General features: G+C 44.4%; 1 protein-coding gene across 1 annotated transcript in view; it reads right to left on the bottom strand.

The window, feature by feature from the left end:
• Positions 1–23319, bottom strand: part of lamb2 (laminin, beta 2 (laminin S)) — a 52899-nt gene that overhangs the window by 13884 nt on the left and 15696 nt on the right. The window contains exons 7-23 of the mRNA XM_038281322.1: positions 21354–21427; positions 21081–21269; positions 18396–18459; positions 15998–16200; positions 15815–15935; positions 15526–15714; positions 15248–15427; positions 14937–15049; positions 12050–12129; positions 10807–10942; positions 10581–10739; positions 9293–9420; positions 9081–9213; positions 8816–9008; positions 8581–8724; positions 5978–6209; positions 3905–4074 (exon numbers count right to left, since the gene is read on the bottom strand). Coding sequence (XP_038137250.1) covers positions 3905–4074; positions 5978–6209; positions 8581–8724; positions 8816–9008; positions 9081–9213; positions 9293–9420; positions 10581–10739; positions 10807–10942; positions 12050–12129; positions 14937–15049; positions 15248–15427; positions 15526–15714; positions 15815–15935; positions 15998–16200; positions 18396–18459; positions 21081–21269; positions 21354–21427 — 2508 coding nt within the window. The remainder of the gene's footprint in view (positions 1–3904; positions 4075–5977; positions 6210–8580; positions 8725–8815; positions 9009–9080; positions 9214–9292; positions 9421–10580; positions 10740–10806; positions 10943–12049; positions 12130–14936; positions 15050–15247; positions 15428–15525; positions 15715–15814; positions 15936–15997; positions 16201–18395; positions 18460–21080; positions 21270–21353; positions 21428–23319) is intronic.

Raw genomic sequence — 23319 nt, 5'->3', positions numbered from 1 at the left:
CCCTATAGAATCATTCTATCACCCTATTAGAGACCTGAAGGACCAGATACCCTATAGAATCATTCTATCACCCTATTAGAGACATGAAGGACCAGATACCCTATATAATCATTCTATCACCCCATTAGAGACCTGAAGGACCAGATACCCTATAGAATCATTCTATCACCCTATTAGAGACCTGAAGGACCTGATACCCTATAGAATCATTCTATCACCCTATTAGAGACCTGAAGGACCAGATACCCTATAGAATCATTCTATCACCCTATTAGAGACATGAAGGACCAGATACCCTATATAATCATTCTATCACCCCATTAGAGACCTGAAGGACCAGATACCCTATAGAATCATTCTATCACCCTATTAGAGACCTGAAGGACCAGATACCCTATAGAATCATTCTATCACCCTATTAGAGACCTGAAGGACCAGATACCCTATAGAATCATTCTATCACCCTATTAGAGACCTGAAGGACCAGATACCCTATAGAATCATTCTATCACCCTATTAGAGACCTGAAGGACCAGATACCCTATAGAATCATTCTATCACCCTATGAAGAGACCTGAAGGACCAGATACCCTATTGAATCATTCTATCACCCTATTAGAGACCTGAAGGACCAGATACCCTATAGCAGTGGTTCTCAAACTTTTTCTGTCATTCCCCACTTTGGACAAGGGGGAATTTTCAAGCCCCGCCTGTCCCCATCGCCCCAACACAATGCTAATGAAATATTCAACAATCTTAAAATGTTCCAATTTTATTGAAGTAACAAGTAGTATCTAAATACAAATCTACATCAAATAACAGCAAGCTCAAAAATAAAGAAAATAAAAATGCAGCTGTGTCAAAATTTGTATCAAGCTCAAAGATAGAAAAAATTAAAGTGCCACTCTGCAATCTGTTAATAAAAGAAAAGAAGTGAAATCCATCTGGCAAGACAGGTCTATTTATCCCTGCATTAGTGGCTGCAATGAGCCTGTTTTGCATTGCAGTTTCTCAAAACGGGGTTGCAGGCTTGATACTGCCACTCTCAAGTCATGCTCAATGTTCTGCTGAGATCTGTATTTTGTTTTCATTGAAGCAGCAGCTGAAAAGCCCATCTCACAGAGTTATGATGTGGCAAAGGGAAGAAGAATGCACACAGCTCTCTGCCCGATGAGTGGATACTCGCTCTCCACTCCTAACCAGAAACATGAACATGTGGCTGTGTGAATCAAACGCCGTTATTTATTTAACATAAAATATTTCAAATTCAGTTATTTATGATCAACCTGCGCCGTCAATCCCGGCGCATGTGCGCTTTATTTGCAGTCTGGACGCAAAAGTTAAACATGCTGTGTCTCTGCTCTGACTGCAGCGCTGATAGGGACTCCTGCAATAGCGGGGGAGAACGGGGTTGGGAGGGAGGAGGCGCCCCACGGCAGCACCTGCCGCTGGAGGACAAGAAAAGGAACGATACGTGCTTTCACGTAAGAGTCTCCAAAAGGCGATAGATTTGTTTTTTTGAAAAAGAGTCGCTGAAGGGGTCTGAAATATAGCGACAAAGTCGCTGAGTTGGCAACACTGGGGCGCGAAAGTTTATTCTGTTACAAATAATATGCCGACGTCACGTCAATCATTATTTTGGCACTTCAGTTCCAGGGGAAATTTTTCTCATATCTAATGTTCTTTTAATTAGACTGCATGTAGGCTAGTAATGATTACTTTGTGGGTTTGATTGGTCTAAAAAGCGGCAACATACAGCTATAAGGACAGTTTGCTCTCACACATTCTACATTTATAGTCACACACACACACACACACACACACACACACACACACACACCGGAACTTGGCGCGCCCCACCTGTCACGTCTCAATTCCCCACCAGTGGGTCGCGCCACACACTTTGAGAACCGCGGCCCTATAGAATCATTCTATCACCCTATTAGAGACCTGAAGGACCAGATACCCTATAGAATCATTCTATCACCCTATTAGAGACCTGAAGGACCAGATACCCTATAGAATCATTGTATGAACCTATTAGAGACCTGAAGGACCAGATACCCTATAGAATCATTCTATCACCCTATTAGAGACCTGAAGGGTTACTGTTATACCTTTTTGTGACCTCTGTGTAAACCTCTTATCCATTCTTGCAGGGAGAACGTCTCTATCATAAGCAGGCCATCTTAAAATTTGAGCACCTTTATTTGCTTCATACTTTTTGCCATCTGTCCAACGGTACTTTTAGCCACCAGGGTATTTGGTCAGAGTCTGTTTGTTGTTGTTTAATAAGATAATGATGTGGGAGCCAGGATTGTAGATGTATATGACTGTAAGGCAGGTCTATCTCTGTCCATTTAGCTTCACGTCGGCTCATTCTCATCTGCGCTGTTCTGTAATAACCCAGTAGCTGTGGGAAAGCCCATCCACGCCTTTCTTTTGACTATTGTAGTGTCATGCCATCTTCTCATCATGTTCAGACAGGAAGTGACCTCATTTCTGTTTGATTTATCAAGTCCACAAGATGCTCCAGGAAACACCCTGAAGGCTGGTTTCCAGTCTGTTTCTCGTAGGCCTTGCAGTTAGACGCAGGGCTTCAGCTACTTATTTTTATCGTTCAAGAAAAAATAGAAGTCATTTAAACAAATATCACAAATAAGACAAATATTGTAACCCTTTTATGTAATGACATTATTTGGTCACACGTGTTCTACTTGGCAATCCAAAAACACACAGCAGACAGCGAACCAGGTGAGCCAGGTTTACCTGCAGCAGGACGACTCTGGCTCAGGTCTCTGTTGGGGGAATATTTACACTGACCTGCTTCAAATTTTGGTTTTAAATCCATTCATCTACTTAATTCGGTGATGCGACTTTTTATTTATTGTAATAATAATAATCCCATTAGCATGATTAGAAAATAAACACTGGAATAAATTTCTGCAACTTTTGAATCAGGTCCAACTGTGAGGGTGTTTAGCACAGCGGTGCTCCTAAGGTCATGCATGGGTAAGGCTGGTGAGGAGGATGGTAGGCTTGGTGGATTAAAACTAAACAAAAAAAGAGGGGGAAGCAGGGATGGGAGGGGACCAACTTTCACTACTCACGCTTAAAAATGGTTGCCCCGGAGCGTTTAACAATCCCTGTGCCAGTAGGACAGGGAGGAAGGAAAACAAAACCATTACTATTCACCAGAGCCTAGAGGGAAACGCTCCTGTTGCTACCTAACTTCACTTGGTCACGAGAAACCTGAACGTTATGTTCCACAGACACACATATAGAGACAAAGAATGAAATCATAAAACCTGCTAATAAGAGTGGAAACACCACTGGCTGGATAGATAGAGGAACCATTGGTCTCCATGGTAGAGTTCAAAGGTGACAAAGGTTTACCATATTTGGAAAAACATCCTCTTGCCAAGTGAGACAAAGCTGGAGTATTAATTAAGACCAGCGTCCAGTTAGATCCAGCCTGATTTTAATAGTGATATTCTGATGCTACTGCTGTGCTTTTCTGCAGCCACCATACGGCGGCATGTATGTTTTTATCAACTTTTATCCTTTTACCTAAACATTATGAAGGAAAATGTTCAGCTATTGATTTGTGACCAAACTGAGCTCATCCAGAAACAAAGCAGCAAGTCCATCTCTGAACGAAGGACAAAAAGATGATTTTAGAGAAGCACAACTTCACTTTATCCAGGAAACATCTAAATTCCCCCAAACAACGTTAGAAACACATTATGGGCTGTAATCTCCTAGTGTTCCCCTTGGTGACAGAACCAATGATCATTTTAAAGGGAACTGACTCCTTTTGTATAGAAAAGCTTTTTCCCATCAACAGATAAAATCATATATATATATACACACACATTTCCATACATGTTTATATGCGGTTTACCTGTGTAACCTTGGTTACAGTTGCAGATTATTTGTCTGTTGCGGTTGTCCTGGTAACAAGATGTGGCAAAGTTTCGTCCACTGTGGGGACCATCTGGACACGGGCATGGACGACATTGGCCACCGGATGATATGTCCAATATTGGGTTTCCATAGTAACCTTTGGCACACCTACAGGAAAGACAATCTATTTAAAAGAAAGTTTCATGCAGAGTTAAAAACAGAAGATCGTAGGATTGAGGTTTTCCCGTCAGCACTTTGAGGTTATGTGGATTGATCTTATTAAAAATAAGATCATTAGCACTCCTCTATCCGCCATTGGTTTGTCTCTGCAGGGGGGGTGGGGGGGGGCAGCAACTGAGTTAGTCATGGAATCTGAACCGGGTTTAGACTGCTTTGATCCAGTTGAACTTTCAGAGTTAGCAAAACTATCGTCTTCATCTAAGCCTACAACTTGGATGTTAGATCCAGATGACTTGGTCAATTATAGACCTATATCCAATCTTCCTTTCTGATCTAAAATTCTTGAGAAAGTAGTTGCCAAACAAGTTTGCGATCACTTCCACCATAATGAACTTTTTGAAGAGTTTCAGTCTGGCTTTAAAGCTCATCATAGCACTGAAACAGCTCTGGTGAAAGTCACTAATGATATTCTCATGGCCTCAGATAATGGACTTGTATCTGTGCTCGTCCTGTTGGATCTCAGTGCTGCATTTGATACAGTTGATCAGAATATTATATTTATAATATAATATTTTGTTGGAATTAAAGGAACAGCACTAGACTGGTTTAAGCCGGGCATACAGTGTGCCATTTTTTTCAGTCGTTGCACGCAGCAGCAGCTAACGCTGTACGTACAGTATGAGTTCACAACTCATAATGCATGTTCAGCCCGACGCTCTGATGCGATCTACCTGCTCACACTGTACGTCTAAAAACCAGGTGGGACTCAGCTCCGTAGTGAGATGGCGCTACTGGGACTCGTCTATCTGGAAGACAAACCAGTAGCAGAGGAACATGAAGCTCACTAGAGTGAAACGTGCTGCCTTGGATATTTGGGCAATTTAGTGCTGAAAGACTTAAAAAGAAAAGGAGACGACGTATTTGGACAAAGACATGGCTGAGCTAACGTGGCTACTACGGTCTGTCAATCTGACAGAACCCCATGCTTCTGGGTTTTCATCTGAGAGGAAGAAGAAGAGTGTTTTGATATCAGAGATCTGATTGTTCCTTATGTTCCTAACAGAGCACTTCGCTCTCAATCTGCAGGTTTACTAGTGGTTCCTAGAATTTCTAAAAGTAGAATGGGAGGCAGATCTTTTAGTTATCAGGCTCCTCTCCTGTGGAACCAACTACCAGTTTTAGTCCGTGAGGCAGACACCCTGTCTACTTTTAAGGCTAGGCTTAAAACTTTCCTTTTTGATAAAGCTTCTAGTTAGAGTGGCTCAGGTTATCCTGAGCTATCTCTATAGTTCTGCTGCTATAGGCTTAGACTGCTGGAGGACATAGGGACCCCTTTTTCATCATTCTGCTTCATTCTATCTCTATTCTCCCACTCTGCAGAATCTGTTAGTTCAATCTCTAACGTTCTGCTCTCTCTGCTTTTTCTCATAGTAGCTTCATCTGCTCTGTTCCTGTTTGGCTGTGACTCCATCCTGGAGAGAAATATCAGCTGTGCTGCTGCCATCAACACCTTTGTTTCTAGATGTTGGAGCTTGGCCTGTTTTCCAGTGTAGTCCTGTTTCTCTGACTGTGACTAACTGGATGTGCTCTCTTCATCCTCTGACATGGGAGCTGGCTCGGAGCTCGTCTGCCTGGCTGTTGTTACGTTCATACTTGGAGTGAGGGATTGCTGCAGAGTCAATTGAAAAATGCAAGCTCATTCAGGAGGAGCACGTCTTTTCCTTGACAGAAACTTTTAACCATTATCTGATTTCATTGTCTCTGTAAAGTACTAAAGTACTCTGAGATATGTGTTTGCATCTTAGGCTAATCATGTCTGCCAGGATTTCCATGTTTTTAAGTGTGTTCCTGCTAGATTGTGTTTTATCTTACTTGACTTGTGGGTTATCACCTGTCACACTTATCTCCTCCTGTGTTGTCCCTGCAGCCGATACAGACTCCAGTTCTTTGGTCACAGCGGTCGGCATGTCCATTACACTGGCATGGTCGGCAGCTGGGAAATCCCCAGTGACCTGCCTGGCACCCATCACACCGCTGCCCAAACGCTCCAGGGCGGCACTGGCACTGCCCGCTGTACTTGTCACAGAGTCGGGTCACTGAGCCGTCCAGGCTGCACTCGCATGCTGGAACAATCAGAAGAGGGTGAATCGATCAGGTGGCGTAGGAAGACAGTAGCTTTTAGGGATATCTCTCTATGAACAGTTATCACCAAACCCGAACTTTTTAACTTCCTGGAGGTGTTCAATAAGTACATGAGCGCTGTGTGTTAGAATCCTGTGACTGGGTCCTTCTGGGCCGTGAAAATTAAGCAGGAAGAGTTTGACTACAGATCTGAAAAGGTCTGGCCTTACCCAGCTATCACCGCCGCAAACTCAGCGCTGTTGCCTAGCAACAGTGAGAGTTTAAGCACAAAGCAGGCAAAGAATGGATGCCGAGCGACTCACTACTGTTCTGTGTGCTGATATCATTTTGGTGCAGCAGCGCCGTCGTTGCCTATATCAGATCTGTAGTCCCAACATGCATATACAAAAAATATCTGCAACATATCTGACTCACTGACCATGAGCTATTTTCATTAGTTTCAGACAAAATTATTCACATACTGTAGTATTACATTTAACTTGACCCGCAATGAACCATGGGATACATTAGCACACAGAGGATACTTCCTAACGGGCGAACAGAGGCCTGTATCTGTAGGCCTTATATGAAGGAGTATCTGAGGACATGGCGACGTGTTACAGCGTCATCGGCCAAAGAACCTTTAGTAAAATAAATCTTCTCTTTTAAAGTTTCTGCATGTTGTAAAGCGCCGTTAGGCAACGTTTGTCATTGGTTAGGCAACGTTCGACATTGGTTAGGCAACGTTCGTCATTGATTAGGCAACGTTCGACATTGGTTAGGCAACGTTCGACATTGGTTAGGCAACGTTCGTCATTGGTTAGGCAACGTTCGACATTGGTTAGGCAACGTTCGACATTGGTTAGGCAACGTTCGTCATTGGTTAGGCAACGTTCGACATTGGTTAGGCAACGTTCGACATTGGTTAGGCAACGTTCGTCATTGGTTAGGCAACGTTCGACATTGGTTAGGCAACGTTTGTCATTGGTTAGGCAACGTTCGACATTGGTTAGGCAACGTTTGTCATTGGTTAGGCAACGTTCGTCATTGGTTAGGCAACGATCGTCATTGGTTAGGTAACGTTCGTCATTGGTTAGGCAACGTTCGTCATTGGTTAGGCAACGTTGGTCATTGATTAGGCAACGTTCGTCATTGGTTAGGCAACGTTCGTCATTGGTTAGGCAACGTTCGTCATTGGTTAGGCAACGTTCGTCATTGGTTAGGCAACGTTCGTCATTGGTTAGGCAACGTTCGTCATTGGTTAGGCAACGTTCGTCATTGGTTAGGCAACGTTCGTCATTGGTTAGGCAACGTTCGTCATTGGTTAGGCAACGTTCGTCATTGACATTGTCCTGCAGCTCCTTTACACCTGAAACAAAAGGGCACCAGAGACCTGACCTTTGAAGAATAAAACAATAATAGAACTGAACTTTATTGATCTCACATTGGATAAATTTACCTCTGCATTTAACCCCTCCCCTTGGGAAGCAGGGGGCTGCCATCATGCGGCGCCCGGGGAGCAATAAAGGGTTGAGAGTCTCGCTTAGAGAGCCAGAGTGGCAGTCTGTGGGAGTGGGTTTCGAACTCACAACTTCAGAATTCCAAGCTGTATGCCCTCATCAGTAGGCCACCACATCCCAAGAAGGGATCCATCAACAGCTGGAAGACGGAGGCGGCCAAGGACCGACATTTCCTACCTGTTTAAACATAAACTTCAACGGTGTTCATTGGATCTTAAGAGAAAGCAGCACCGTGCAGCGGGACGGTGGCAGAGCAACACAGAAGAAAAGGAAAATCATTTTTAGTTTCTAAGTAAAAGCTGGACTTTGACTGAGAACATCCTTTGATATGAATGTTCCGCTCAATCTTCGGCCATTTTCTGAGTCTCTGATGAGTTTTCTTCCCATCAGCTTCCCCATCCCAGGTAAGGCACCGCATCCCCTCAGCATACTTCTGCCACCACCATATTTTTACTGCTTCATGGGAAGTTTGTGGTGACGTCGAAGCTTTGGTCTGAGTTTTAAATGTATTTCTTCTAGACACTGTTCAAAAAATCCAGAGTAATGAGAGCAGATGTTTTCTGATGGACTTTGGAGAAAAAAGTTTTCCTCGTTATGTTTGCATTTTCTCTATATTTAGGTGATGGATGAAAAGTGTAATGACCAAAAGCGTTGGATCCTCTGTGTTCTTTGTCAAACATCTGATGCCTTAGAACAGCTGGACTGTTGGTGTGTATCAGGAGCTGTCCCTTTAAATATGCTAGTTTTAACCTTTGCAGAGGACGGACCAGTTTGTCTAACAGTAAAATCCCAGTGAACCAGTATGAGGTCAGTGGTTGGGAAGAGAGCAGCAGAGGTTAAAGGACTTGCTCACCTATGCAGCCTGACGGCCCGAAGCCATAAGTTCCTGGTGCACATTTGTCACAGCGTCGACCAATGACGTTGGGCCTGCAGCGACACTGGCCCCCCCGGACATCACAAAGGGAGCTGATGGATCCCTGCGGATCACAGTCACAAGCTGTTGGGACAAAAACAGACATAGGAGTCAATTCCAAGCAGTTAAAGTCACCCTTACACCCCCCCCACCCCCCCACTCCCCCCTTACGCACCCAGTGCCCCATCGTTGATGATGGCCGACATGCTGTTGATGAGTTTAGCACACGTGTCGCTGATCTGTGGGCGGATCACGCTCCTCGCTCCCTCGTGGCACCGGTACCGCTCGAAGGTCTGCTTCCTGACGTTTGAAGCAAGATCCCCGGAGATAAACATCTCCATGGAAGAGTGACGCGGCATCAGACCGATCTGGAGCAGAGACGGCCGTTAGAACGAGAGCGGAACACCAACACCACAATCCCAGAGGAGACTTCATCTCACAGAGTCGATGAGGACGACGGCGTAGTCTGTGCCGCTGGGGATGCTGTTAGCATCTTGATAGCGTTTAAACTCAAGGGGAAGGCTGTAGGTCACGCCCTTTTCCAAACACACTGGCTGAGGAAGAACCACAAACCTGGGATAGACGGAAACAGAATCCATCAGCATGCAGGCTCACAGGTGTATGAATGAGTATGAGTGAAAGAATCGCACACCTGGCTCCAGCTGGCAGTGAGACGGTGAGCTGGTCATCGTCTGGGATGGTGTTTCCACAGGGGCTGCTGGTGGGAATCGGACCTGGACGGATCACAGTGATCCGCACCTCCTCCCAGTCCCGGGGCATCTGGAGTTATGAGTTATGAGTTAAGACATCTATGTACAGATGCTGCTATAGACTTAGACTGCTGGAGGACATAGGGACCCCTTTTTCATCATTCTGCTTCATTCTATCTCTATTCTCCCACTCTGCAGAATCTGTTAGTTCAATCTCTAACGTTCTGCTCTCTCTGCTTTTTCTCATAGTAGCTTCATCTGGTCTGTTCCTGTTTGGCTGTGACTCCATCCTGGAGAGAAATATCAGCTGTGCTGCTGCCATCAACACCTTTGTTTCTAGATGTTGGAGCTTGGCCTGTTTTCCAGTGTAGTCCTGTTTCTCTGACTGTGACTAACTGGATGTGCTCTCTTCATCCTCTGACATGGGAGCTGGCTCGGAGCTCGTCTGCCTGGCTGTGTGTTTCCTGGACGGGGCCGCCTGTGGAGCTGGTTGACAGCTGCCTTTTGTATCTATGCTTCTTTTTCTATGCCTGCTTCTGTCTCCTTGAACCCCAGTGGGCCTCAGCAGATGGCCGCTCACACTGAGCCTGGTTCTGCTGGAGGTTTCTTCCTGTTCAAAGGGAGCATGCTTAGTGTGAGGGATTGCTGAAGAGTCAATGAGTCGACGCAATCAGCTGGTTTTCCTTAAATAGAAAACTCTGAATCAATCTGACTGGATGATCTGGATAAAATGTATCTGTAAAGAGCTTTGAGTTTCCATGTGTTGTGAATTAGAAATATATAAATAAACTGAATTAAATTGTTTAAGACATTCTCTGCCTTGACCCTGATCTTCCACAAAGTGGTTTCTGTTTACTCAACACCCATAGGACCAGTACACCCACACCTCCACCCATTCAACATCAATAGTTTCCATTTCAGTCAAAAACTCTGAGATTAAAAACTGGATGAATTCATATTTCATGGCAAACAGCTAGTTGGCGCCTCACGATGGTCCAGGAGTTAACAGAACCATCAGATAATCTGTCCAAACCTTTCGGTTTTGTCTTTGTACTGAAGGAGGGTGAAACAGATGTGACCAACATCTGGGGTTCATGTCATGTGATGAACCAAACCCATGTCTGAAGATTATGTTCCTGGATTTGTTCTGAAATCAAAGTCTGGATGGGTTCTGTTCACCTTCCCATTCCACCTGAGGAGCTTAGCAACCAGCCAAGTCACTTTGCACACCTGGGATTCGTATCTGATGAGTAAATCGTACTCCATGGAGTACGGTATGTTATCCACCACAAACTCCAGGGTGCCACCTAGAGGGACCTTAGCGAAGCCGATGTTGGTCCACTGGGCGGGGCGACCGGGTTGATGTTCTCTGGTCTCTAAGGTACAACCCTGAAACACAGACCACAATGAGTCAGGTCAGAGACCAACCATAAAAGGCTTCTGGGGACAAACTCACCTGACCCATTTCAGCAAACTCCGCCTCATACAGGAAGTGATCCAAAGCCATGAAGAAATATCCAGACTCAACCTGAGTGCAGTCGCGGCCTGTCATGTGACTGCGGCAGCGACACTGACCGATGTCCATGGAGCATCTAGACAGAGTCCAAACAGGATCAAATGATCATAAACTCACAGGACGAACATCGGGGGAGTGGATGCAAGATGGTCTGAAGCTCTAAACACTCTATCATTTCACATCATGTTTAAAGACCTGTTGAATTGGGACAGTAACAATACTTTTTAATTATTATTCCATTTTAAAAGGATCATTTTCGGTTTGAAAACAGATTATTTCTGCTTTGTTTGGCTAAAAAAATAAATAATAATAAAAAAAAACGTGAAAAAACGTGAGCTGCGCCCAGAGGTGACAGGAAGCGTATTTGCTCAGCACCTGGCGCCACAGCGCAGATGTTCTGCAGGTGATTTACAGGTTGAGTCACAAAAGTTGGAGACGCACTTGAGAGAGAGAAATGGTGCAAGAAACGTCCTTTTCCAGGACCTGGTTTGGCTACAAGGCTTGGCTAACTGCATGCAGCGAGGCTAAAGCACTTTTTAGAAAAAAGGAACGATCTGGGATTCACATGGATGTAGTGAACTTTTTCTAGGTTAGGGTTAGGTTTGTTCATTTGCAAAGTTGCTCTAAAATAAACACATTCTCAGAAAATAGTTTTTAAATATTAAAAAATATTAAGTTGACTAATATTTTCTCCATTATTACTCTGGTATATTATTTTTTTACCCTCAAAAAGCCTCAGATGGGAAAGATTTATGTACAGAAAGTAAAGCTGGACATGGATGGTAAGATTATCAAATTCTATTTAATAGGATCGCTTCTGGAGGCTGTAAGGCTTTTAATCACAAACAAATAAGGAAATATGGAAAAGAAATGTTTGACAATAAAAATAAATAAATTTAAAAAAGCAAAACTAAGGGTGAAGGATGCGTGTTTCTGTTCTCATTTGGTGCCGCTTGTTTTTAAAAACATTTAACATAGAAGGAAGAGTTGAAAGAAAAGTGAAAATGTAATAAAATCTGACAGTAATTTTCCATTAAATTTTCTAATGATGGTTAAAAAATCTAAAAATATTAATGAATAAAAACGAAGCATCGCTGCTGTTTAAGGTAAACAACTTTAGCTTTAGTTCTCTGCCGATCGGGTGAGTTTACCGATGTACAAATGAGGTCACAGCGCCACTTACAGGTTATCCAGTGCCCCCCCGATGTCACACTCGCAGTCTCTGCAGCCGCTCAGGTCGTGGCTCAGCCCCCAGTGCTCTGGCTGGACTCAGAGGACAGAGAGGAGACATGATGGACGGTAACAACAGGAGGACACAGTGTGAGAGAGGAAAGGATAACAGCTGTTCAGACGCCCCAGAAGGAGGAGCAACTTCCAAACAGGACGTCCTCCATGCTTCTTAGGTTCCATTCATGCTTTAGATTTCCTCCTTTACAGAAAAACTAGCTGATTTATAACCTGTAAACCAGCATTCTTGTTCTCTGCAGAACGTTATCAGTCTTATTTCTTAAGCAAAGGACGTGGTTCCTTTAAGACAGGGGTCTGCAACCTGTGGCTCTTTAATGCCCCCCCCCCTTTAGGCTCCCTGGAGCCTTTTCAAACATGTATGTAAATGGGAGAAGATGGATTTTTTTTTTTTTTAATAAGGTGTGCAGGAGGTCAAAAACCATTAATTTTGTTTCCAATGCAGCAAAATGTTGAATAAAATATACATTAAAACATGTAAACATTTCTGTCAATGAACATTAGCATCTTAGCCCACTGCAGGTTTCAGCGCGGCGCGGCGCCAGGCAGGCAGGTGGCTGCTGTAAACAAAGCGACGGGTGCGTCTCCATGGATCCCAAAGGGAAAAAAGGAAGATTTCTGAAGAGAACAGAGGATTCAGAGAAGAATGGAGCGAATCGTTTACTTTCATTACCAACGAGGAAGGATTGCCTGCATGTTTGCTTTGAATGAGAAGTTGTCACATAATAAAAAGAGTCGTTAGGAAAAGCTGCTGAATATGCAGCCGACCACCAGGCTGGGAGGGAGAGAAAAGGTTTGATTGCAGAACCTCTGGATAAATTAGAGGAAAGTAAAGATAGATTTAAGAAGTAGATTGCATCTCCAAACTACTGCTGCTAGTTTGGCTGCAAGCATAGAAAACGGTTCATAGATTGAACAGGTAGCGCTCTGATGCAGGGATGGGAACTAAATCCTGAAAATCTAAATCCCACCGAGGAGCGCTGGCGACGGAGAGCTCTGCTCTGATGATGTCACTTCCTGCTTGGTTCCTCCATCAGCTCCTCCCAACAGAAACACGTCCACCATAGAGAGATTCCTTTATCCTGTTTCTATCATTTCATCAATGCAACATAAACCTTATACATACGAACCGCGCAGTGAAGGGCGGTACATCAGCGAGCGGTGACCTCATCACCTGCTCCTCCCTCACCTCCTGCTACTATGGACTTAAAGAAGCAAACATGCTACAGCAGAGTCGTCATATGAAGTTACCTTTGCTTCAGGATAAACATTTAATCATGAATGTTTATTATATATTTAAGCCATATAGTCCTTTTCTATAGTGGGATAAAACACTCAGAGTCTGTGTTGACAGATGAGGCTCATGGAAGACTTTTACATTTTTGCGGCTCCAGACAGATTTATCTTTTGGGTTTTTTGTCCAATATGGCTCTTAGTGAGTTTGGGTTGCCGACCCCTGCTTAAGGTTAACGGTTCAAATCTGTGACCATCAATCAATCTAAGGACTTGATCCATAAATCTGACTTGAGAGACATTTAAAGTGACCTAAACCGACTCCCTACAGCCAGTCAGTTTCTCTTCTCCCTGTTCCTCCCGTTTCTGGAGTTATGGGATAAAAACAGGCCTGACCATTTTAGGTCCGCTGTAAGTCACACCAGTCCGTCCAACCTCAGACCCCCCGGCTAAAATTAGAGCCGTGACCCAGAGAGCAGCATGCAGAGTGGGCTCAGAACAACAGCAGGCTGTTTAACACCCAGAGGGTTGGATGAAAAAAGGTCTTTTCACAGATTGACGTGTCGTTCTGTCACCAGCACACACTGCAGCCTCGCTTCCTCGAACTGAATAAAGTGGAAGGGACTAAATGTTCGGACTAGGACTCCTAAACGAAGCTTCCAGAGGAGCTTTGCTCTGAACCAACCTGTTCCAGTCGTCCATCTTTCCCCATTTCACCTCCTTCCAGTCTAAGAAATATTAATAATAAAGGTAACAAGGATAAAGAGACACAGACTGATGGAAGACACATGTTACTGAGATTCACTGATCCGATACCTGGATCGGATATCGGCCCCAATGTCGACTAATTAGCTGGATAGGATATCGGATATAGAATATTTATGGCAGTCCGATCCAACTGATTGGTCAACATCTCAGCTGAAACCTGATTCCGCTACATGGAAGTAAAAAAATGGCATTCCTTCACATGAAAGTAAGGAAATACCAAATAAAAAGTCATCATTAAGAGATTCAAAGTCTTATTTCCAGTTACAAAGTCAGAATTTCGACTTTTAAAGTCATTTTGTCTTTTTTTTTACTTTCTGAAATCCATTCTAAAGCACTTTACATGAAACCTTTACTTCTTTTTTTGCTCTTATTTGTCAATCAATACCAGTGACCTCTGCATTAAACCGAAGCCAAGAGTAACGAGTAACGATTGTTTTAAAAATGTAAGAAATAGAAAGTACAGATACTGGTGTGAAAATGTAATGATTAGAAGTCAGAAGTAGGAAGAAAAATAAGTAATGGAGTAAAGTATACTTACCTAAAAAGTGTACTTAGGTACAGTAACTTGACACCTCTGATCAATAATATAAGGTATGTTTATATCTTTGTTAACAACGTTTATGCCGAGGCTAAAGCCTTCACTCTCATGGCAGATATGTGGTTCATTGAACAGGTGAATCCGATCGTATCAGACAGCCCAGGTATCGGATTGAATGGGATAAAACTGGATCATTGCAGCTCTAGTTACTGGTGTTACTAGTGACTGGATCACTAACAGGACTGGTGTCAAGCAGTGAAATCTTCACGCATCATTCCGTCCTCACCAGACACTGGTCACAGTTGCGTCCCGTGACGAGCCGCTTGCAGACGCAGGCTCCGGTGACTGGGTCACACATGGAGCTGCCCGTCACGGTTCCTCTGTGGTCGCATCGACAGGCTGGAGGTCAGAGAAAAGACGGCAGATTGGGTGAAAAAGACTAATTCATCATAAATAATGCCTTTTATTTTATAACTTAGAGCTTTAGTTTTTGTTTTAGCCTCATAGAAGTTTCAGCCCTAAAGCCAAATGAGAGCTTCTGATTGGTGGAGGACTGCTGCCCCCCCAACAGGATGATTAACTGTAGGCTTCACTCACACTGGCAGCCAAAGGGGTTTTCTGCACTCAGCCCAAAGAAGCCGGACCGGCACCTGTCGCACCGCAGTCCCTCCACGTTGGTCTTGCAGCGGCACTGACCTCCCACCATGCCGAGGGACGGGTCGCTGTGGCTGTCACACAGCCCTCCATTCTCTGAACCATCTGGGTCACAATCACAGGCTGGGGGGGGTGGGGGGATGTATGCAGCTATTTAATTTCAGAAGGTCTATCTCAGGAGGTGTAGACTGATGATGGGGGGGTTTCCCATCCAGACTCACCGATGCAAACACGCAGATCCCTCATGTGTCTGCTTGGATCCCTGTAGTAGAACGGTTTGCAGAGCTCACAGTTGCGGCCCATGGTGTTATGCTGACAGTCGTCACACACTCCTCCGCTGGCGTTTCCCGTGGACAGATAGACGGCCATGTCAAAGTGGCACTTCTCCGAATGCTCATTGCAGTCACACTCTGGAAGAAAACAAACAGTCAGGACGTTGTGGAAGTTCTCCTCAGATGCCAAAGCTGCGGCGCTCCCAGCGGGACATTTAGCTGATCGGATTGGACTGACTCTTGCAGGCGTGTGTGTTGCGGCCCTCCGCCGGCCTCCAAGGCTGGTCGTTGTAGAAGTCATCACACTGCTCACAGTTCAGACCTTTGGTATTATGGTTGCAAACACATCTGCCATGAACCTGAAAAGACCAGAGGATGTAGATCAAATGGGCCTGGAGGGAAATGGGTAGTGAGCTCTTACCATTCCCTCTACGTCACCCCTGATGCCTTCGATGGGCGCACACTCTGAAGCATGGCCATAGCAGAAGCAGTTTCCACGAACCACCAGCTCATAGATAGCGTAGTAGTACTTCTCCTTGATCTCAGCTCTGGGGTCCAGCAGGTTGTCTCCAAGTGTGTGAAGTTTGGTGAAGTTCAGTCTCAGGTTAGTGATCTTCAGTTGGTCTGATGGAGATCACAGATTTAGAAAGTCATCTTCAGGTCAGAGCCACTCTTAGGAATCAGTATCCAGGATCTCTGATCTGTTCATCTGAAACCAAGCATGAGTTAGTTCATCAGCAGATTAATTACCCAGACAGAGATGGAGAGAGCCTAAACTCCAACCAAGCAAAGGTCAGGGGGTTCATGGTGCCTTATTGTTTCAGTCCAACTATTTATCCTTGGATTTATTTTCTAAAGCCGGGCATATAATGTGCAATATTTTCAATGATGAAACCACAGGGTTTAAAAGTTCAGGATGCATGTTCTCACACTGTGCGGCCCGACGCTCTGATGCAACCTTACGACGGCCGTCTGAATTTCAAACGTTTGATTTTCTCCTGACTTTATGTTTCCTGATGAGGTCGCGGTCGTGAGATTTCCCTTCGTTACCCCCTGTATACAACACGATTAGGCTGAAAGTCGGCCTGATCGAAAAATTCTCGCACTGGAGAATCGCCTGAAAAGGGCAACAAATCGTAGACTGTACGCCCGGCTTACAGATAGTAAATTCAAGCCTCACCAAACAGCGTCACTGGGATTGGACAGACTGACACCACATGTCTCCCCAGTAGCTTTAAACAAGATAAACGAATGCTGTAAATGTTTGGTCAATGCAAGTTATAAGAATCTCTGTTAAATCGAACCATAAAGGGTCATTTTCATTTTTAACACCAGAAACAAGGAAAACCCTCTGTAGGGTCCTTGTTTGAAAGGTAACAGATGTTTTTCTTTTCTCCCAGAAAACAACTTCATCTTCTGGATGTCTGACCCTGAGCTGTTAGCTTCCAGTCACCTGAGCAGCCTTGAACTGGGCAGCAGAGGTGCCTGCTAGAAAGGCTAAAGCAATACCTGGATTGATTGCATGTTTTTCATCAGCGCAGACAGAGCATCTACATGGTGTAGCATGAGATCAGGTCTATAGAAGCAGTGCAGAAATTTAGAGACGTTCTCCTAGTCTGTGGATTAATAATGTGACGGCGTGTCAGATCAAATGTTAAATGAATGACCGGATCAAAATGACGCATCGATCCGTTTTAGAGGCATTTCTGTCCAAACTGGTTCCTGACTGCAGCCAAATCTGTTCTGTGTCATTCTGAAGACAGTAAGATAAGAATTGAATTGAATTGAATTGAAGAGGGGCGGTCGGAAACACGAGTGAAGCGTTTCTGCTGTTAGAGTCCAGCTGTCCACTTTCCTGACCGTAGCTCTGAGCTGCTCCGATGGCAGGTCTTTACAAGCTGTGATGTTTAACGGAGGAATCCCAGCGTGTGCATTAGAGGCCCTGATGATCGGAAGGACTTCTTCTAATGCTTGCAGCATCCAGAGTGGGACAGCCTGCCATGTTAAGAACGATGTTCAGCCCATCGCTGCTTCCATTACACACCCGCCTCACAGACAGCATGAGCTAACTAATGGACCAACCCACCCAGTTCCAACCCTGTCCACAGTCCGAGGAGCAAACTGTGGGTTCAGACACTGGATATGAACCATTACAGGCTTTATGGTTGATCCTTTACCACTAAGGTTCCTTCAGGATGAAGTGTGGAGGTCATCAGGGTACACATGGTATCATCTGACAGCAAACGGCTCAAGGACAAACATTTTCAGAGGTTTGTTGATGAAGACAAAAGAAGAAGAGAAGCTCAATATGTTCAGAGCTGAGTGACCAATAGCCTTATAGACACTGAGCGTAAACATGGCGGACATGCTGCTTCAGCAAACTAATCGAGCATTGAGAGCAGGAAGGAGGTGAGAGTTTATTGAAGGGCTCGATTTAGCTTTACTGTAGCAAACCTATTTCTCTGAGGGGAGGGGTTAGAGTGAGAGCAGCTCTGCTGGAAACAAAGCCGAGGTTTCTGGGAACGGCTCTAATGTCCTGCCAGCTTAAACATGAAGGCTGAGTGGGAGAGAAACAGCTGCTCTTCCCATCTCACCGTCCTCCGCTCAGCAGGACCCCGTGTGTCACTGCTGGCTGGAGGATCAGCTCTGATGTATGGTGACAGATGGAAGGCAGGTGATTCCTCGGCTTGGTTCTCTCCAGGGTCTACAGATCACTACGCCAAAGGCAGGAGTTTTACATATTTCTGGAATGTTTCATAGAAACTCTCTAAAAACAGGTTTTTCTATGTGCTGCAGTGAAAATGTTGAGGGCGACTCACTCTGAATGCTGGGGCTGTACGGGTCCTCGATCCTGATGGCCGGGTCCAGCACTCTGTAGATGACCTGAGTCAGGAAAACACAGATTATGGCCCAAATCCACTCAGAGCCCAGACAGGCTGCTTAAGCCCCACTCTCACTTCAAGGCTCAGGGTTTTAGGACCGCACTCAGATTCTAATCTGGCAAACCCCTCATTCCAAAGTTTAATAGTAGAGAAATGGAAATATAAAACCACTGAGGAAGAGTGTAAAACATCAACATGGTGAAAGAAAGGAAAGTCAGATGATGGTCCTGGAACCACGCGGCTTGGTGCCACAAACACCTCCAGGTTTAACTGTCATCAGTTACCAACTGGGTTTCTCTGATGGTTCAGTTTCTTTACAGAAAGCTGTGGGGAACAGAACCTGTCGGTACAGACCACCTGAGATGGTCAAGACTGGTCTTTGGTCTGATGCAGGAGAACCAGGTGGAAATCCAGGAAGCAGACCGCTGAGCCAGCAGAACGTTGGAGAACCAAACCTCAACAATACGGTTTAATTTCAGTCAGAACCATCAGAACAGAGACGTCTCTATATGGAGCTCAGTCTGTACAGCAGTTTGTTTACCCACAATGCAGCTCAGGACCTCACAGGAAGGTGATTGGATGGAGCCTTCAGTCGTCATCTGGACCAGAACTGGGTCCATTTCAGCCATAAAGAGGCAGTTCTGAGATGTTTTGGAGGAGATCTGGGTTGTTTTGGTCTGTAGTCTAGTGGTGCAGAGTGAAGGTGACCGAGGTAGGAATGGAACCCGGTCCGGTTCCAAAGGAACCCGGTCCGGATCCAAATGAACCCGGTCCGGTTCCAAATGAACCCGGTCCGGTTCCAAAGGAACCCGGTCCGGATCCAAATGGACACCGGCTGGTTGGATCTATGTGTCCTTGGGAGAGCAAACCTTTCCCTCTGGTTCAACAACTGCTTTCCTCAGTTTGGATTTTCTAATAAAACCTGTTTCATCCATAAACTAAAGCTCTAACTGTCAACATGATCTAACTGATAGTCTTAGGTGTCAGGAGTTCTGCTGGGGGCCCATAGATTGGAGCCAGGAGGGGGGGGGGGCAGTAGGATAGGATGGAGATCTAATGGGACTAAATGATGTTTGCTAAAAGCTGTATGATAAGGAAAAGCATCCATCTTCAGAGATTTCATTAGATGAAGTTTCCTAGACGCTGCTGCTCTACCTGATGTAGCTGCGGATGTTATCATCACATTAAATGTCTGTTGTTAGAGGTGATCAGTCCCATAGAATCGCTTCCTACCTTCCAGTAGGCTCAGTAGGCTGTTATCACCCAATGAACTCTAATCCTAACCATCAGCTCATTCCTTTTTCACCTGCAGAATTAATGAAGATATTTATGTGCAACCTGAACATAATTTTAATCGTTTTTTATCTACTGTAAAAAAAAAAATTAAAAAGTTGAGCAGCATGTCGCTCATATCGAACAACCCCTCATATCCTGTCAACAGAGCTGTTTATAAACTTCACATTGAATCCGTGCATGGGCGACAAAAAACGGATGTGCCCCCTCGCCCCCCCCAAAAAAAATTACGTCCATTCACCCAAAAACAAAAGCTTTAAAACTTGAGTAATTTCTTTAAAGGTTACATTTTAATTTATGTGAGCAAGAATATGATGAAATAGTGCTACTAATATATAAGTGACATGGCTAAGACCATCAGCCTTTCTGCTTTAGGTGAACTAAAGATGGCCGCCTTCCTGATGCGGCGTCCAGTGAAGATGATCGGGTTCTTCACCTGTAGCAGACAGAGGTGTCTGTCGTCTCTCTCACTGCTTTATCGATATGTAAGGAAGCGATAGTCTGAATCTGAAGCTGCTGTTTTTCCTCTTCCAGGTTGACGGATGCAGGCGGAGTTCTGTCAGACCAGCATACCTACAGTCAATACGCAGCGCAAAACCTCAGATTTGTGTTTATCGTCTTAGTTCTGTACGAAAAATAAACCTTAAACTACCTCAACGGGCGTGTATCCCTTTAGTCATGTACAAAAAAACAAAACAAAAATTTAAGGTCAGGTCGCCATACGCTTCAAAAAAGATAAAAAAGTATGTCAATAAATACTTTTTTTGTAATTTAAAGTATATTTTTTGTACAAAACTAAAGGGATAATTGACTGTGGGTATGCTGTTCTGACAACACCAGCAGCCTCCAACTTTAGCCAATAGGTTCATATCCACTGTGTCCCACAGTTATTATCATTCTAACTTGAAACTAATATAACTATAGAATTAATTATAATAATATAAGCTAACTAATTATAGAACTAATAATAGACTGAGCTAACAGAGGGCTCCATCTGATCCAATAGCTCAGGTTGGTTCAGTTTGTTAAAACAGTGATAAGTTGTCTGCCTGCTATAAATCAGGAATCAGTGAGAAACTTAATGCTCCTCATTACGTCTTCATCAATGCGTAGCGAAGCTAACTGCTAACCTGGTTGCTATGGACAACAGGCTGGACCAATGATCTTATGGAATAGAGCATTTATCTGTAGCTCAGAGTTCTGACTGCATAGAGAGAGGATCTCTGTTTGCCTTTCTAAGATTAACCCATGGGTCACCATGCGTGGCCTTGGTTACCAACGGTTACCAGCGGTTACCAACGGTTACCAGCGGATGCCACAGAGCCTCACCTCGCCCTCTGTCGATGGCTCAATGTCAGAATAGCGCGACTCACAGATGACATCATTGATGTTACGCAGTGGACCCGTGGACACTCCAGGAAAGGACGCCGCGCAGTCATGAGCAAAGTAGCGGTAGATCTGCCAGGTTCGACCAAAGTCTGCTGATCGCTCAATCAGCATGGCGGCAGGGCGAAAAGTCTGCAAGCAGAAATCATGAAAACCTTTAATCAGCTCATTTTCAAACTGACCAACTCATTCAGGAAACCTCAGAAAGTTTCTTACCTTAAATGTCATGATCAGATGAGTGAAATGAAACTCCGCCTCCAGATCTAGTTCAATGAAAACATCTGGCTTTCCTGGGGGGGGGGGGTTAGGAGGACAAGTTAACCAAAAGCTGACCCAGTTCGTCCTTACGGGGTCATTTAGAGGTCATCTGGTGCTGACAGATGTTTCCGAAAGCAGCACGTCTATAAAAATAACATCTGAACCTCTGCTGTTAAAAACAGCACCGATTAAAAAACATTTAAAGGAAAAGTCGCTGATATTCAGAATAAAAACTTCTGAAAGTTCTTTAAATCTGAAATGATTCCATCCTGTTCAATAAATGATCAGTGTTTTTAATTCAGAGTAATTTTCCTGTGAATGTGCTTTACTGGAGGCATCCATGTTTGTCAAAGAACACTACTGCCACCTACTGGTTAGTGACATTGTCACGGTGCGGTATCGGCTGTTGATCAAGTCCCAGTGCTGTATCTGGTGTTTGTCACAACGCGCTATTATCCAAGTCATCTTGAAAACATTCTTCTTCCAAATGTTGGCTACATATTACGGGTTTTTTCTCTGGCCAGAAGTTCGATGGCAAATCCTCCCTCTTCAAGTTGGCGATCCAACGACCAACCCGTCCGTGGAGGATCAGGAATCAGAAAGGTGGAATAACTCTTTTTTTCACTTTTACCCGATGTATTCCAGCATCCAGCTGCCATGCACGTGGGCATTGTCAGTTTCACTATAGCTCTGGTGAATTTCAATGGTGAAGTCCTCTGGAAATCTTCAATAATTGTTGTTGATTGCAGATGTGTCTAGTAGTTCCCATTGATTTAGCTTGGAAAGCGGGGAGAATGGCGCTAGGCTTACCGCACCGTGACGTCACTGCTGGAAGATGGCAGGAGGGAGGGGCTACTATATTTGGGCAAAGATGGCCGCTCCCAGACTCAGTGATCACCAAGAAAATTATTATTTTGATTTACTGATTAAGGCTAAATTCATTAAATCACCATTAACTGACCGGACTTTTCCTTTAACAAACTGCTTATCTGCTTAGATTTCTTTAACTGATACAAGTATTAATTTGAGGCTTTTCATGAAGAATTGGAAGAGTTAATTGTTCTTAAAGGTAACGATGAGATGAGTGTTGGTGGTCATGGTTCTCATTTAATTGGACCATGGATTCCCATTCATGTTGCAACAAAACCAGGAATAGAAGCAGAAAAAACCGAAGGCCTGAAAGAGGCACAGGAAGTCCGACCTATTTATACTCCTGCTTTTCCATGACAGCTGTGGCATTTCCATGTTGCACAAAGTGGCCTTATCTGATAAAAACACAGCGGCTTCATTGTGACGTTACAGTGGAAATCCAGAGAAAAGGGCTTAAAACAGGATCTGCCAGCGGTCCTGCTACTGCCAGCTGAACTTTTCATCCACGTTTTTTCTTCTGTTTGCCGTCTTCTGTCTAGGAAGCCATCCTTCCTCTGACCAAAACATTACGGTATTTAAGACACATCCCTCGTTCAAATGCAGAAGCTGAAATCAGGGTATTTTCCTTATATTCTTTCTAATTATGCGCGGTGACGTAAATGTGAATTTTTCTGTCCTAGTATTGTTCAGACACTAGATTTATATCAGCTGTGCTGCTTCCATCAACACCTTTGTTTCTAGATGTTGGAGCTTGGCCTGTTTTCCAGTGTAGTCCTGTTTCTCTGACTGTGACTAACTGGATGTGCTCTCTTCATCCTCTGACATGGGAGCTGGCTCGGAGCTCGTCTGCCTGGCTGTGTGTTTCCTGGACGGGGCCGCCTGTGGAGCTGGTTGACAGTTGCCTTTTTTATCTCTGATCTGGGAGCTGGCAGGGAGTCAGACACAGCGCTGCTGATGCAGAGCGCTATGATCACTCTTCTGAAACAGTTTATTAATGCCTAAATTACCTGAAAATGTAGAAAACTGCTGAAAGAATATGTTAGATTTTGTTTTC

This window comes from Cyprinodon tularosa, unplaced genomic scaffold (assembly GCF_016077235.1).
Source record: "Cyprinodon tularosa strain WSP-4 unplaced genomic scaffold, ASM1607723v1 ctg1032, whole genome shotgun sequence".
Classification (NCBI taxonomy): Eukaryota; Metazoa; Chordata; class Actinopteri; order Cyprinodontiformes; family Cyprinodontidae; genus Cyprinodon; species Cyprinodon tularosa.
The sequence above is the reverse complement of the archived record's forward strand: the minus strand, read 5'-3'. Positions and strand labels throughout refer to the sequence as shown.